Source organism: Platalea leucorodia (genome assembly GCF_965183815.1).
Source record: "Platalea leucorodia genome assembly, contig: HAP1_HAP1_SCAFFOLD_718, whole genome shotgun sequence".
NCBI classification, from domain to species: Eukaryota; Metazoa; Chordata; class Aves; order Pelecaniformes; family Threskiornithidae; genus Platalea; species Platalea leucorodia.
In genome coordinates, this window is record NW_028120932.1 from 1 (window position 1) to 13,977 (window position 13,977).

The 13,977-nt window shown below is 71.7% G+C and overlaps 1 protein-coding gene across 1 annotated transcript; it reads right to left on the reverse strand.

Moving 5' to 3' along the window:
* Window positions 1-579: 579 nt before the first annotated feature.
* LOC309604376 (tyrosine-protein kinase receptor UFO-like) lies at window positions 580-12,363 on the reverse strand (the record flags this gene model as incomplete). Its single annotated transcript, XM_082339323.1, is given in 13 exon segments — window positions 580-700; window positions 702-719; window positions 3,001-3,160; window positions 4,142-4,251; window positions 5,483-5,604; window positions 7,019-7,111; window positions 7,205-7,282; window positions 7,379-7,474; window positions 9,614-9,696; window positions 9,765-9,894; window positions 10,762-10,791; window positions 12,226-12,265; window positions 12,268-12,363. Coding segments are annotated over 13 exon segments (1,177 nt in total), but the record flags the coding sequence as incomplete, so codon positions are not given.
* Window positions 12,364-13,977: the final 1,614 nt, after the last annotated feature.

A 13,977-nucleotide genomic window follows, 5' to 3' on the forward strand; every position in this document is an offset into this window, starting at 1 on the left:
GGGGTTCGGGGGAGTTCAGGGGGGGTCCCAGGGGATTGGGGGGCATCCCTGGGGGCTCAGGGGGGGTCCCAGGGGCTTTGGGGGGGTCCCAGGGGATTGGGGGGCATCCCTGGGGGCTCAGGGGGGGTCCCAGGGGCTTGGGGGGGGTCCCAGGGGCTTTGGGGGGGTCCCAGGGGACTGGGGGGGGCCCAAGGCGATTGGGAGGACGGGGAGTGATTGAGGTCCCAGGGGCTTTGGGGGGGTCCCAGGGGGCTCGGGGGGGTCTCAGGGGGGTCCCAGCGGCTTTAGGGAGGGTCCCAGGGGCTCTTGGGGGGGGTCCCAGGGGCTTTGGGGGGGGGTCCCAGGGGCTCAGGAAGGTCCCCAGGGGCTTTGGGGGGGGTCCCAGAGGACTGGGGGGGGGTCCCAAGGCGATTGGGAGGACGGGGACGTGATTGAGGTCCCAGGGGCTTTGGGGGGGGGTCCGAGGGGCTCGGGAGGGTCCCAGGGGGCTCGGGGAGGTCCCAGGGGATTAGGAGGGGGGTCCCTGGGGTCTCAAGGGGTCCCCAGGGGCTCGGGGGGGTCGGGGTGCGGGGCACTCACAGGTGGGGGGGGCAGAGGGGGGGGGGGCCCGCAGGCGGTGGCCCTGCCGCAGGTAGTCGTAGACCTCGCTGTTCTCCACCCCGGGGTAGGGGGTCTGGCCCCGCGTGGCGATCTCCCACATCCGTCACCCCGAAGGACCACTGCGGGGGATCCGCCGGCTCCCGGCAACCCGCAGGACCCCCTGGGATCCCCCCCGAAGCCCCTGGGGTCCCTCCTGGGACCCACTCACACCCCTGATCCCCCCCAGGGCCCCCCAGCACCCCTGGGATCCCCCCTGCACCCCTAATCCCCCCCCAAGGATCCCCCACACCCCCTGGGATCCCCCCCCAGGATCCCCCCCGCACCCCCTGGGATCCCCCCCGAGCCCCTGGGGTCCCTCCTGGGACCCACTCACACCCCTGATCCCCCCCAGGGCCCCCCCAGCACCCCTGGGATCCCCCTGCACCCCTAATCCCCCCCCAGGATCCCCCACACCCCTCTGATCCCCCCCCCGGATCCCCCCGCACCCCCCTGGGATCCCCCCCGAGCCCCTGGGATCCCTCCTGGGACCCACTCACACCCCTGATCCCCCCCAGGGCCCCCCATAACCCCCTTGGGATCCCCTGCACCCCTGATCCCCCCCCAGGATCCCCCACACCCCCAGGACCCCCCCAGGATCCCCCCCGCACCCCCTGGGATCCCCCCCCAGTTCCCCCTCCTCTCCAACTGGGCTCCCCCAGTTCCCCCCTCCAACTGGGCTCCCCAGTCCCCCCCTGACAGGGCTCACCCAGTTCCCCCCCTCCCCTCCAGCTGGTCTCCCCCTCAGTCCCCCCTCCAACTGGGATCCCCCCAGTCTCCCCCTTCCTCTCCAACTGGGCTCCCCCAGTTCCCCTCTCCAACTGGGCTCCCCCCCAGTTCACCCCTCCTCTCCAACTGGTCTCCCCCAGTCCCCCCCTCCAACTGGGCTCCCCAGTCCCCCCCGGCTGGGCTCCCCAGTCCCCCCTCCCCTCCAACTGGTCTCCTCCAGTTCCCCCAACTGGGCTCCCCAGTCCCCCCCGGCTGGGCTCCCCAGTGCCCCCCCGGCGGGCTCCCCAGTCCCCCCAGCTGGGCTCCCCAGTCCCCCCAGCGGGCTCCCCAGTGCCCCCCCGGCGGGCTCCCCAGTCCCCCCAGCTGGGCTCCCCAGTCCCCCCCCCGGCTGGGCTCCCCAGTGCCCCCCCGGCGGGCTCCCCAGTCCCCCCAGCTGGGCTCCCCAGTCCCCCCCCAGCGGGGCTCCCCAGTCCCCCCAGCGGGGCTCCCCAGTGCCCCCCCGGCGGGCTCCCCAGTCCCCCCAGCGGGGCTCCCCAGTTCCCCCCCCCAGCTGGGCTCCCCAGTGCCCCCAGCGGGCTCCCCAGTGCCCCCCCCGGCGGGCTCCCCAGTCCCCCCAGCTGGGCTCCCCAGTCCCCCCCCCGGCGGGCTCCCCAGTCCCCCCAGCTGGGCTCCCCAGTGCCCCCCCCGGCGGGCTCCCCAGTCCCCCCAGCTGGGCTCCCCAGTGCCCCCCCGGCGGGCTCCCCAGTGCCCCCCCGGCGGGCTCCCCAGTCCCCCCAGCTGGGCTCCCCAGTCCCCCCCCCGGCTGGGCTCCCCAGTGCCCCCCCGGCGGGCTCCCCAGTCCCCCCAGCTGGGCTCCCCAGTCCCCCCCCAGCGGGGCTCCCCAGTCCCCCCAGCGGGGCTCCCCAGTGCCCCCCCGGCGGGCTCCCCAGTCCCCCCCAGCGGGGCTCCCCAGTTCCCCCCCCAGCTGGGCTCCCCAGTGCCCCCAGCGGGCTCCCCAGTGCCCCCCCCGGCGGGCTCCCCAGTCCCCCCAGCTGGGCTCCCCAGTCCCCCCCCCGGCGGGCTCCCCAGTCCCCCCAGCTGGGCTCCCCAGTGCCCCCCCGGCGGGCTCCCCAGTCCCCCCAGCTGGGCTCCCCAGTGCCCCCCCCGGCGGGCTCCCCAGTGCCCCCCCGGCTGGGCTCCCCAGTGCCCCCCCGGCGGGCTCCCCAGTCCCCCCCAGCGGGGCTCCCCAGTCCCCCCAGCGGGCTCCCCAGTTCCCCCCCCCAGCGGGGCTCCCCAGTTCCCCCCCCGGCGGGCTCCCCAGTCCCCCCCCCCAGCGGGGCTCCCCAGTCCCCCCCCCAGTGGGCTCCCCAGTTCCCCCCCCAGCTGGGCTCCCCAGTCCCCCCAGCTGGGCTCCCCAGTCCCCCCAGCGGGCTCCCCAGTGCCCCCCCGGCGGGCTCCCCAGTCCCCCCCCAGCTGGGCTCCCCAGTCCCCCCAGCTGGGCTCCCCAGTGCCCCCAGTGGGCTCCCCAGTGCCCCCCCGGCGGGCTCCCCAGTCCCCCCCCCAGCGGGCTCCCCAGTCCCCCCAGCTGGGCTCCCCAGTGCCCCCAGTGGGCTCCCCAGTGCCCCCCCCGCGGGCTCCCCGCGGCCCGGGGCTCACCACGTCGCTCTTGGTGGTGTAGACGCGGTCGGCCAGGCTCTCCAGGGCCACCCACTTGACGGGGACGGGGGCCACCCGGCCCTGCCGGTAGTACTGGCCCCCCCCCATCTGCTTGGAGAGCCCGAAATCCGCCACGCAGACCCGCAGGCGCTCGTCCAGCCTGGGGGCGTCACCCGTGTCACCCCCGTCACCGCCGTGTCACCCCCGTGTCACCCCCTCGCTCGCCGCCCTGCCGCCCCAGCCCACGTCCCCGGCCCCATCCCCACGCCCGTGTCCCCATCCTTGTCCCCGTGTCCCCATCCTCATCCCCATGTCCTCATCCCCATGTCCCCGTGTCCCCATCCTTCTCCCCATGTCCCCATGTCCTCATCCCCATGTCCCCATCCTTGTCCCCATGTCCCCATCCTCATCCCCACGCCCGTATCCCCATCCTTGTCCCCATGTCCCCATGTCCCCATCCTCATCCCCATCCCCATGTCCCCATGTCCCCATGTCCCCCTCCTTGTCCCCATCCTCGTCCCCATCCTTGTCTCCATCCCCATGTCCCCATGTCCCCATCCTCGTCCCCATCCTCATCCCCGTCCCCATGTCCCCATGTCCCCCTCCTTGTCCCCCTCCTTGTCCCCATCCTTGTCTCCATCCTTGTCTCCATCCCCGTGTCCCCATGTGCCCATCCTCATCCCCATCCCCATCCCCATCCTCATCCCCATCCCCATGTCCCCATCCTCGTCCCCATCCTTGTCCCCATCCCCATCCCCATCCCCATGTCCCCATGTCCCCCTCCTTGTCCCCATCCTTGTCTCCATCCCCGTGTCCCCATGTCCCCATCCTCATCCCCATCCCCATGTCCCCATCCTTGTCCCCATCCTCGTCCCCATCCTCATCCCCATGTCCCCATGTCCCCATGTCCCCCTCCTTGTCCCCATCCTTGTCTCCATCCCCATGTCCCCATGTCCCCATCCTCGTCCCCATCCCCATGTCCCCATCCCTGTCCCCTGCTTGTCCTGGTCCCAGTTCCCGTGTCCCCAGTCCCACATCCCCATGTCCCCACCCTCATCTCCACCCTCACCCCGCCCTTGTCCCCGGCCCGTTCCCACCCCCGTGGCCCCCCGTGGCCCCCCGTGGCCCCCCGTGGCCCCACATGCAGTTCCTGGCGGCCAGGTCGCGGTGGACGAAGTTCCTGCGGCTCAGGTACGCCATCCCCGCCGCGATGTCGGCCATGAACCCCACCAGCCTCCGCGGCGGCAGCGCCTGCAAGGGGGGGCCACCCCGCTCGACCCCCCCGCCCGCGGCCCAGGGACCCCCGTGGCCCCCAGACCCCCCCTGCCCCCTCAGACCCCCCCACGGCCCCCCCAAACACCCCCTCCCAGGGCCCCCGAGCCCTCCCCGAGCCCCCCAGACCCCCCCGAGCCCCCCAAACCCCCCTGAGCCCCCCTGAGCCCCCCAGACCCCTCCCGACCCCCCCTGAGCCCCACAAACCCCTCCCAACCCTCCCTGATCCCCCCAGACCCCCCTGAGCCCCCCTGAGCCCCCCAGACCCCTCCCGACCCCCCCTGAGCCCCACAACCCCCCCCCAGACCCCCTTGAGACCCCCAGACTCCCCCGGAGTCCCCCAGACCCCTCCCTGAGCCCCCTTGAACCCCAAGTCCCCCTGAGCCCCCCCAGAGCCCTCCTAATCCCCCCAGCCCCCTCTGAGCCCCCCCAAGCCCCCCGGACCCCCCAGACTCCCTGAACCCCCTTGAACCCCCAGCCCCCCGACCCCCCAGCACCCTCTGATCCCCCCAGAACCCTCCGAGCCCCCCTGAGCCCCCTCCGAGCCCCCCAGACCCCCCAGACCCCCTGAACCCCCTTGAACCCCGAGTCCCCCGACCCCCCCAGACCCCCGCGAGCCCCCCGGACCTCTCCGAGCCCCCCCAGACCCCTGTGAGCCCCCTCCGAGCCCAGAGACCCCCCAGACCCCCTGAACGCCCTTGAACCCCCAGTCCCCCGACCCCTGCGACCCCCACACACCCCTGCGAGCCCCCCGAGCCCCCCGGACCCCCCAGACCCCCTGAACGCCCTTGAACCCCCAGCCCCCCGACCCCCCCAGACCCCTGTGATCCCCCTCCAAGCCCCCGGACCCCCCAGACCCCTGCGAGCCCCCCGAGCCCCCCGGACCCCCCAGACCCCCTGAAGCCCCTTGAACCCCGAGTCCCCCGACCCCCCCAGCCCCCTGCGAGCCCCCCGAGCCCCCCGGATCCCCCAGACCCCCTGAACCCCCTTGAACCCCCAGCCCCCCGACTCCCCCAGACCCCTGCGAGCCCCCTCCGAGCCCCCGGACCCCCCAGACCCCCTGAACCCCCTTGAACCCCCAGTCCCCTGACCCTGTGAGCCCCCCCAGACCCCTGCGAGCCCCCCGAGCCCTCCAGACCCCCCAGACCCCCTGAAGCCCCTTGAGCCCCGCGTCCCCCGACCCCCCCAGCCCCCCGAGCCCCCCGCTGACCACCGGGCTGTCCCCCAGGCGGGAGTAGAGCAGGAAGCTGTGCAGGTCCCCGTGCTTCATGAAGGGCAGGATGACGACGGGCGCGGGGAGCCCCTCAGCACCCCAACTCTGCAGGCACACCCCTGCCCCGGGGGTCAGCCCCGCCAGCACGCCGGGGACCCCCGGGACCCCCCCAAAGCATGGCAGACCCCTATATGGGGGTCTCACTCATATGCACTCATATGGGGTGCAGACCCCAATACGGGGTGCAGACCCCTATTGGGGTACAGACCCAAATACAGGGTGCAGATCCCTATTGGGGTGCAGATGCTAATCTGGGGTGCAGACCCTAATACAAGGTGCAGACCCCAATTTGGGCTGCAGCCCCCTCTTGGGGTGCAGACCCCAATACGGGGTGCAGATCCCTATTGGGGTGCAGATGCTAATCTGGGGTGCAGAACCAAATACGGGGTGCAGACCCCTATTGGGGTGCAGACCTCAATCTGGGGTGCAGACCCCAATACGGGGTGCAGGCCCTTATTGGGGTACAGACCCCAATACAGGGTGCAGACCCCAATACAGGGTGCAGACCCCTATTGGAGTGCAGACCCCTATTGGGGTGCAGACCCCAATACGGGGTGCAGACCCCTATTGGGGTGCACACACTAACCCGGGGTGCAGACCCTAATACAAGGTGCAGACCCCAATTTGGGGTGCAGCCCCCTCTTGGGGTGCAGACCCTTATGGGGGTGCAGACCCCTGTGGGGGTTGCAGAGCCCAGGACGAGGCCCCTGCCCCGAACCCCGCTGGGTTGTGGGGGTCCCCCGGCAGCACCCCGTCCCCACAGGGGTCCCCCCGGGGGTCCCAGCAGCCCCCCGTCCCCATGGGAGTCCCAGGGGTCCCCACAGGGGTCCCAGCAGCTCCCTGTCCCCATGGGGGTCCCGGGGTCCCCCCGGGGGTCCCAGCAGCCCCCCGTCCCCATGGGGATCCCAGGGGTCCCCACGGGGGTCCCAGCAGCCCCCTGTCTCCATGGGGGTCCCCATGGGGGTCCTGGGGGTCCCCACGGGGGTCCCAGCAGCTCCCTGTCCCCATGGGGGTCCCGGGGGTCCCCACAGGGGTCCCCACGGGGGTCCCAGCAGCCCCCTGTCCCCATGGGGATCCCCATGGGGTCCTGGGGGTCCCCACGGGGGTCCCAGCAGCTCCCTGTCCCCATGGGGGTCCCGGGGTCCCCATGGGGGTCCCAGCAGCCCCCCATCCCCATGGGGGTCCCAGGGGTCCCCGTGGGGGTCCCAGCAGCCCCCCATCCCCCCGGGGGTCCCCCTGGGGTCCCAGCAGCCCCCTGTCCCCATGGGGGTCCCGGGGTCCCCCCGGGGGTCCCAGCAGCCCCCTGTCCCCATGGGGGTCCCAGGGGTCCCCGTGGGGGTCCCAGCAGCCCCCCATCCCCACGAGGGTCCCCATGGGGGTCCCAGCAGCCCCCTGTCCCCACGGGGGTCCCAGGGGTCCCCCTGGGGGTCCCAGCAGCCCCCCGTCCCCCCGGGGGTCCCGGGGGTCCCTCACCGATCAGCTTCATGACGTTGGGGTGGTCGAACTCCTTCATGCAGACGGCCTCGCTGAGGAAGTCCTCCAGCTCCCCCCGGGTGCAGATGGCGACTGGGGGGGTTCAGGGGTCAGAGGGGGACCCGGGGGGTGGGTGGGGGTCCCGGGGGTCCCAGGGGAGCGGGGGGGGAGGAAGGCTGCCCTCACTCTTCATCGTCTTGACGGCCACTTTGAGGACGCAGTTGTCCTGGTTGAGCTGCCCCTCCATGACGGAGCCGAACTCCCCTGCGGGAAACGGCGGGGGGGTCCGGGGGTGCCGCCGGGGGGGGGACCCCCCGCTATGGGGGTGCCCCACGGGAGGGGGACCCCGCCGGCACCCACCCTCGCCCAGGGTCTTGCCCAGCGCCACGCGGTGCCGGTCGACCATGACGTCCCGCAGCTTCTCCTTCAGCTCCTCGCTGATGCCCAGGCTGTTCACTGCGGGGACGGGGCCATGCCACCACCGCCGCCACCGCCGCCACCCCGGGGACCGTGGCACGGGGCGGCGGGCACCCCCCGCCGTGGGGACGGGAATGGCACCGGGGGTGGGTGCAGGGGGGCGGGGGGACGTGGGGACACGGGGATGTGGTGCAGGGGGATGTGGGGATGTGGTGCATGGGGACATGGGGACATGGGGACGTGGGGATGTGGGGATGTGGTGCATGGGGACATGGGGACATGGGGACGTGGGGATGTGGGGATGTGGGGATGTGGTGCATGGGGACATGGGGACATGGGGACATGGGGATGTGGGGACGTGGGGATGTGGTGCAGGGGGACATGGGGACATGGGGACGTGGGGATGTGGGGACGTGGGGATGTGGTGCAGGGGGACATGGGGATGTGGTGCATGGGGACATGGGGACATGGGGACGTGGGGATGTGGGGATGTGGGGATGTGGTGCATGGGGACATGGGGACATGGGGACGTGGGGACATGGGGATGTGGTGCAGGGGGACGTGGGGACGGGGGGACATGGGGACATGGGGACGTGGGGACATGGGGATGTGGTGCAGGGGGACGTGGGGACATGGGGACGTGGGGACATGGGGATGTGGTGCAGGGGGACGTGGGGATGTGGTGCAGGGGGACGTGGGGACGTGGGGATGTGGTGCATGGGGACATGGGGACATGGGGACGTGGGGACATGGGGATGTGGGGCAGCGGGACGTGGGGATGTGGTGCATGGGGACATGGGGACATGGGGATGTGGGGACGTGGGGACGTGGGGATGTGGTGCAGGGGGACGTGGGGACATGGGGATGTGGGGACGTGGGGACGTGGGGATGTGGTGCAGGGGGACGTGGGGACACGGTGCATGGGGACATGGGGACATGGGGACATGGGGATGTGGGGATGTGGTGCAGGGGGACGTGGGGACACGGTGCATGGGGACATGGGGACATGGGGACATGGGGATGTGGGGACGTGGGGATGTGGTGCAGGGGGACGTGGGGACACGGTGCATGGGGACGGGGGGACATGGGGACATGGCGATGTGGTGCATGGGGACATGGGGACACGGGGATGTGGTGCAGGGGGATGTGGGGACATGGGGACATGGGGATGTGGTGCATGGGGATGTGGGGACGTGGGGACATGGGGATGTGGGGACGTGGGGATGTGGTGCATGGGGACATGGGGACATGGGGACATGGGGATGTGGTGCAGGGGGACGTGGGGACACGGTGCATGGGGATGGGGGGACATGGGGACATGGGGACACGGGGATGTGGTGCAGGGGGACATGGGGACATGGGGACGTGGGGACGTGGTGCAGGGGGATGTGGGGACACGGTGCAGGGGGACGTGGGGACGTGGGGACGTGGGGATGCGGTGCAGGGGGACATGGGGACATGGGGACATGGGGACATGGAGATGAGGTGCAGGGGGATGGGGGGACGCAGTGCATGGGGACGTGGGGACATGGGGACATGGGGTCGTGGGGACGTGGGGATGTGGGGACGTGGTGCAGGGGGACAAGGGGACATGGGGACACAGGGACAGGGGGATGCAGTGCAGGGGGACGTGGCACAGGGGGACATGGGGACACGGTGCAGGGGGACATGGGGACATGGGGACATGGGGACATGGGGATGTGGTGCATGGGGACAGGGGGACATGGGGACATGGTTCAGGGGAGCAGGGGGATGCAGTTCAGGGGGACATGGGGACATGGGGACGTGGGGACATGGGGACATGGTGCAGGGGGACAGGGGGACATGGTGAATGGGGACAGGGGGACATGGGGACATGGGGACATGGGGATGTGGGGACGTGGGGACGTGGGGACATGGGGACACAGTGCAGGGGGACAGGGGGACATGGTGAATGGGGACAGGGGGACATGGGGACATGGGGACGTGGGGACGTGGGGACGTGGGGACATGGGGACATGGGGATGCAGTGCAGGGGGACATGGGGACCCGGTGCAGGGGGACATGGGGACATGGGGACGTGGGGATGCTGGTGCATGGGGACAGGGGGACATGGGGACACGGGGACAGGGGGACAGGGGGACAGGGGCCGCGGTGCAGGGGGCACAGGGCCGCGGTGCAGGGCCCGGGGACACTCACGCGTGGCCTCGGTGGTGCGGCGGCTGTAGGAGCTGCGCACGCGGTACTGCACCGCCGGCTCCCCGCGGGGCGCGAAGGCCTCCCTGGGGGGACACAGGCGGCTGCAGCGGGGGCGGGGCGGGGGGGCCCGCGCCGGGGGGGTCCCGCTCACCCAAACCGCGTCTCCTTCCGCCGGCGCCGCGCCGCCAGGACGCCCAGGGCCAGGGCCAGGCCGGCCAGCATGGCCAGAGCCAGCACCGCCAGCCACCAGCCCCGGGCCAGCCCCGGCGCCGGGAGCACTGCTGGGGACGGCGGAGTGTCAGGGGGGGACGGCCACCGCCGCCCGGCCCATCCTCATCCTCTTCCTCATCCTCATCCTCCTCCTCACCCCGTTCCCATCCCCATCTCCATCCCCATCCTCATCCGCATCCCATCTCATCCTCATCCTCATCCTCACCCCATTCCCATCCCCATCTCCATCCCATCCCATCCCCATCTTCATCCTCATCCCATCCCATCCTCATCTTCATCCGCATCCCATCTCCATCCCATCCCATCCCCATCTTCATCCTCATCCCATCCCATCCTCATCTTCATCCGCATCCCATCTCCATCCCATCCCATCCCCATCTTCATCCGCATCCCATCCCATCCCATCCTCATCCTCATCCCATCCCATCCTCATCTTCATCTGCATCCCATCTCCATCCCATCCCATCCTCATCTTCATCCTCATCCCATCCCATCCTCATCTTCATCTGCATCCCATCTCCATCCCCTCCCATCCTCATCCTCATCCTCATCCCATCCCATCCCCATCTTCATCCTCATCCCATCCCATCCCATCCTCATTTTCACCCTCACCCCATTCCCATCCCCATCCCACCCCATCCTCATCCTCATCCTCACCCCGTTCCCATCCCCATCTCCATCCCATCCTCATTTTCATCCTCACCCCATCCCATCCCATCCCATCCCCATCCTCATCTTCATCCTCATCCCATCCCATCCTCATCTTCATCCGCATCCCATCTCCATCCCATCCCATCCTCATCTTCATCCGCATCCCATCCCATCCTCATCTTCATCCGCATCCCATCCCATCCTCATCTTCATCCTCGTCCCACCCCACCCCGTCCCACCCCACCCCGTCCCCGCAGGCTCCTCACCCGGCTGCGTCTCCAGAGGTGTCTCTCCAGCTGTGGGGACACGGGGACGTCAGGGGGACACGGGGACGTTGAAGGGGGAAGATGTTGGGGGGACGGGAGCCCCTTTTGATGGGTGTGACAGGGACGTGGGGGTGCTGGGGCATGGGGGTGCTGGGGACAGGGACGTGGGGGTGCTGGGGCATGGGGGTGCTGGGGACAGGGACGTGGGGGTGCTGGGGCATGGGGGTGCTGGGGCATGGGGGTGCTGGGGACAGGGATGTGGGGGTGCTGGGGCATGGGGGTGCTGGGGACAGGGACATGGGGGTGCTGGGGCATGGGGGTGCTGGGGACAGGGATGTGGGGGTGCTGGGGACAGGGATGTGGGGGTGCTGGGGCATGGGGGTGCTGGGGACAGGGACATGGGGGTGCTGGGGATGGGGAGGTGCTGGGGACATGGGGGTGCTGGGGACATGGGGGTGCTGGGGACAGGGACATGGGGGTGCTGGGGATGGGGAGGTGCTGGGGACATGGGGGTGCTGGGGCATGGGGGTGCTGGGGACAGGGACATGGGGGTGCTGGGGCATGGGGGTGCTGGGGATGGGGAGGTGATGGGGACATGGGGGTGCTGGGGACAGGGACATGGGGGTGCTGGGGATGGGGAGGTGATGGGGACATGGGGGTGCTGGGGACAGGGACATGGGGGTGCTGGGGACATGGGGGTGCTGGGGATGGGGAGGTGATGGGGACGTGGGGGTGCTGGGGCATGGGGGTGCTGGGGACAGGGACATGGGGGTGCTGGGGCATGGGGGTGCTGGGGATGGGGAGGTGAGGGGGACATGGGGGTGCTGGGGACATGGGGGTTCTGGGGCATGGGGGTGCTGGGGATGGGGAGGTGATGGGGACATGGGGGTGCTGGGGACATGGGGGTGCTGGGGCATGGGGGTGCTGGGGATGGGGAGGTGATGGGGACATGGGGGTGCTGGGGACAGGGACATGGGGGTGCTGGGGATGGGGAGGTGAGGGGGACATGGGGGTGCTGGGGACATGGGGGTGCTGGGGACAGGGACGTGGGGGTGCTGGGGACGTGGGGGTGCTGGGGATGGGGAGGTGAGGGGGACATGGGGGTGCTGGGGACATGGGGGTTCTGGGGCATGGGGGTGCTGGGGATGGGGAGGTGAGGGGGACATGGGGGTGCCGGGGACAGGGACATGGGGGTGCTGGGGATGGGGAGGTGAGGGGGACATGGGGGTGCCGGGGACAGGGACATGGGGGTGCTGGGGACAAGGATGTGATGGGGACATGGGGGTGCTGGGGACGGGGAGGTGGTGGGGACATGGGGGTGCTGGGGACATGGGGGTGCTGGGGAGGGGGAGGTGCTGGGGAGGGGGAGGTGCTGGGGAGGGGGGACATGGGGGGTGGTGGGGACATGGGGGGTGCCGGGGTGGGGACGCGCGGGGGCCGGGGACGCGGGGTGCCGTCACTCACGGGCGGGCAGCAGGACGGGGGGGGCTCCAGGGCCCGTCCCCCCGCCCCCGTGTAGGGGCAGACGCGCACCGAGAGGTTCTGCACCGCCGGCGCCAGCTCCAGCGTCTTCTCCTGCACCAGCCCCACGTCCACCAGCACCTGCGGGGGCAGCGGGGGCGAGGGGGGGCGAGGGGGTGAGCGAGGGGGGCAATGGGGGGCGAGGGGGGGCGAGGGGGTGAGCGAGGGGGCAACGGGGGGCAATGGGGTGAGCGAGGGGGGGCAATGGGGGGCAATGGGGGGCAAGGGGGTGAGGGAGGGGGGCAATGGGGCAATGGGGGGGCAATGGGGGTGGGCAAGGGGGGCAATGGGGCAATGGGGGGCGAGGGGGGGCAAGGGGGTGTGAGGCGAGGGGGCAATGGGGGGCAATGGGGTGAGCGAGGGGGGCAATGGGGGGGCAATGGGGTGAGCGAGGGGCAATGGGGGGCAATGGGGGGCAATGGGGTGAGCGAGGGGGCAATGGGGGGCGAGGGGGGGCAAGGGGGTGAGGGAGGGGGCAATGGGGGGCAAGGGGGGGGCAATGGGTGAGCGAGGGGGCAACGGGGGCAATGGGGAGCAAGGGGGGTGAGCGAGGGGGCAATGGGGGGGCAATGGGGGGCAATGGGGTGAGGGAGGGGGCAATGGGGGGCAATGGGGGGGCAAGGGAACGGGGGCAATGGGGGGCAAGGGGGTGAGCGAGGGGGCAATGGGGGGCAATGGGGGGCAATGGGGTGAGGGAGGGGGCAATGGGGGGCAATGGGGGGCAATGGGGGGCAAGGGGGTGAGCGAGGGGGCAACGGGGGCAATGGGGGGCAATGGGGTGAGGGAGGGGGCAATGGGGGGCAATGGGGGGCAAGGGGGTGAGCGAGGGGGGCAAGGGGGTAATGGGGTGCAGGGGGGTGCAAAGGGGATGCACGAGGTGCAGGGGCATGCACGGGGTGCAGGGGGGTGCAGGCGGGTGCAGAGGGGTGCAGGAGGGTGCAATGGGGTGCAGGGGGGTGCAGGGGGTGCAATGGGGTGCAGAGGGGGTGCAGTGGGTGCAGGGGGGTGCAGAGGGGTGCAGAGGGGTGCAATGGGGTGCAGAGGGCGTGCAGTGGGGTGCAGGAGGGTGCAATGGGGTGCAGGGGGTGCAGGGGGTGCAGAGGGGTGCAGTGGGTGCAGAGGGTGCAGAGGGGTGCAATGGGGTGCAGAGGGCGTGCAGTGGGGTGCAGGAGGGTGCAATGGGGTGCAGGGGGTGCAGAGGGGTGCAGAGGGGTGCAGGGGGTGCAGAGGGGTGCAGTGGGTGCAGAGGGTGCAGAGGGGTGCAGTGGGGTGCAGGGGGTGCAGGAGGGTGCAGTGGGGTGCAGTGGGGTGCAGGGGGTGCAGGGGGTGCAGGGGGGTGCAGGGGGGGTGCGGGGGGTGCAGGGGGGTGCAGGGGGGGTGGAGGGGGTGCAGTGGGGTGCAGAGGGTGCAGAGGGGTGCAGAGGGGTGCAGGGGGTGCAGGGGGGTGCAGGGGGGTGCAGGGGGGGTGCGGGGGGTGCAGTGGGGTGCAGAGTGGTGCAGGGGGGGTGCGGGGGGTGCAGTGGGGTGCAGAGTGGTGCAGGGGGTGCAGTGGGGTGCAGAGGGTGCAGAGGGGTGCAGGGGGGTGCAGGAGGGTGCAGGGGGTGCAGAGTGGTGCAGGGGGGGTGCAGAGTGGTGCAGGGGGGGTGCGGGGGGTGCAGGGGGGTGCAGGGGGGTGCAGAGGGGTGCGGGGGGGTG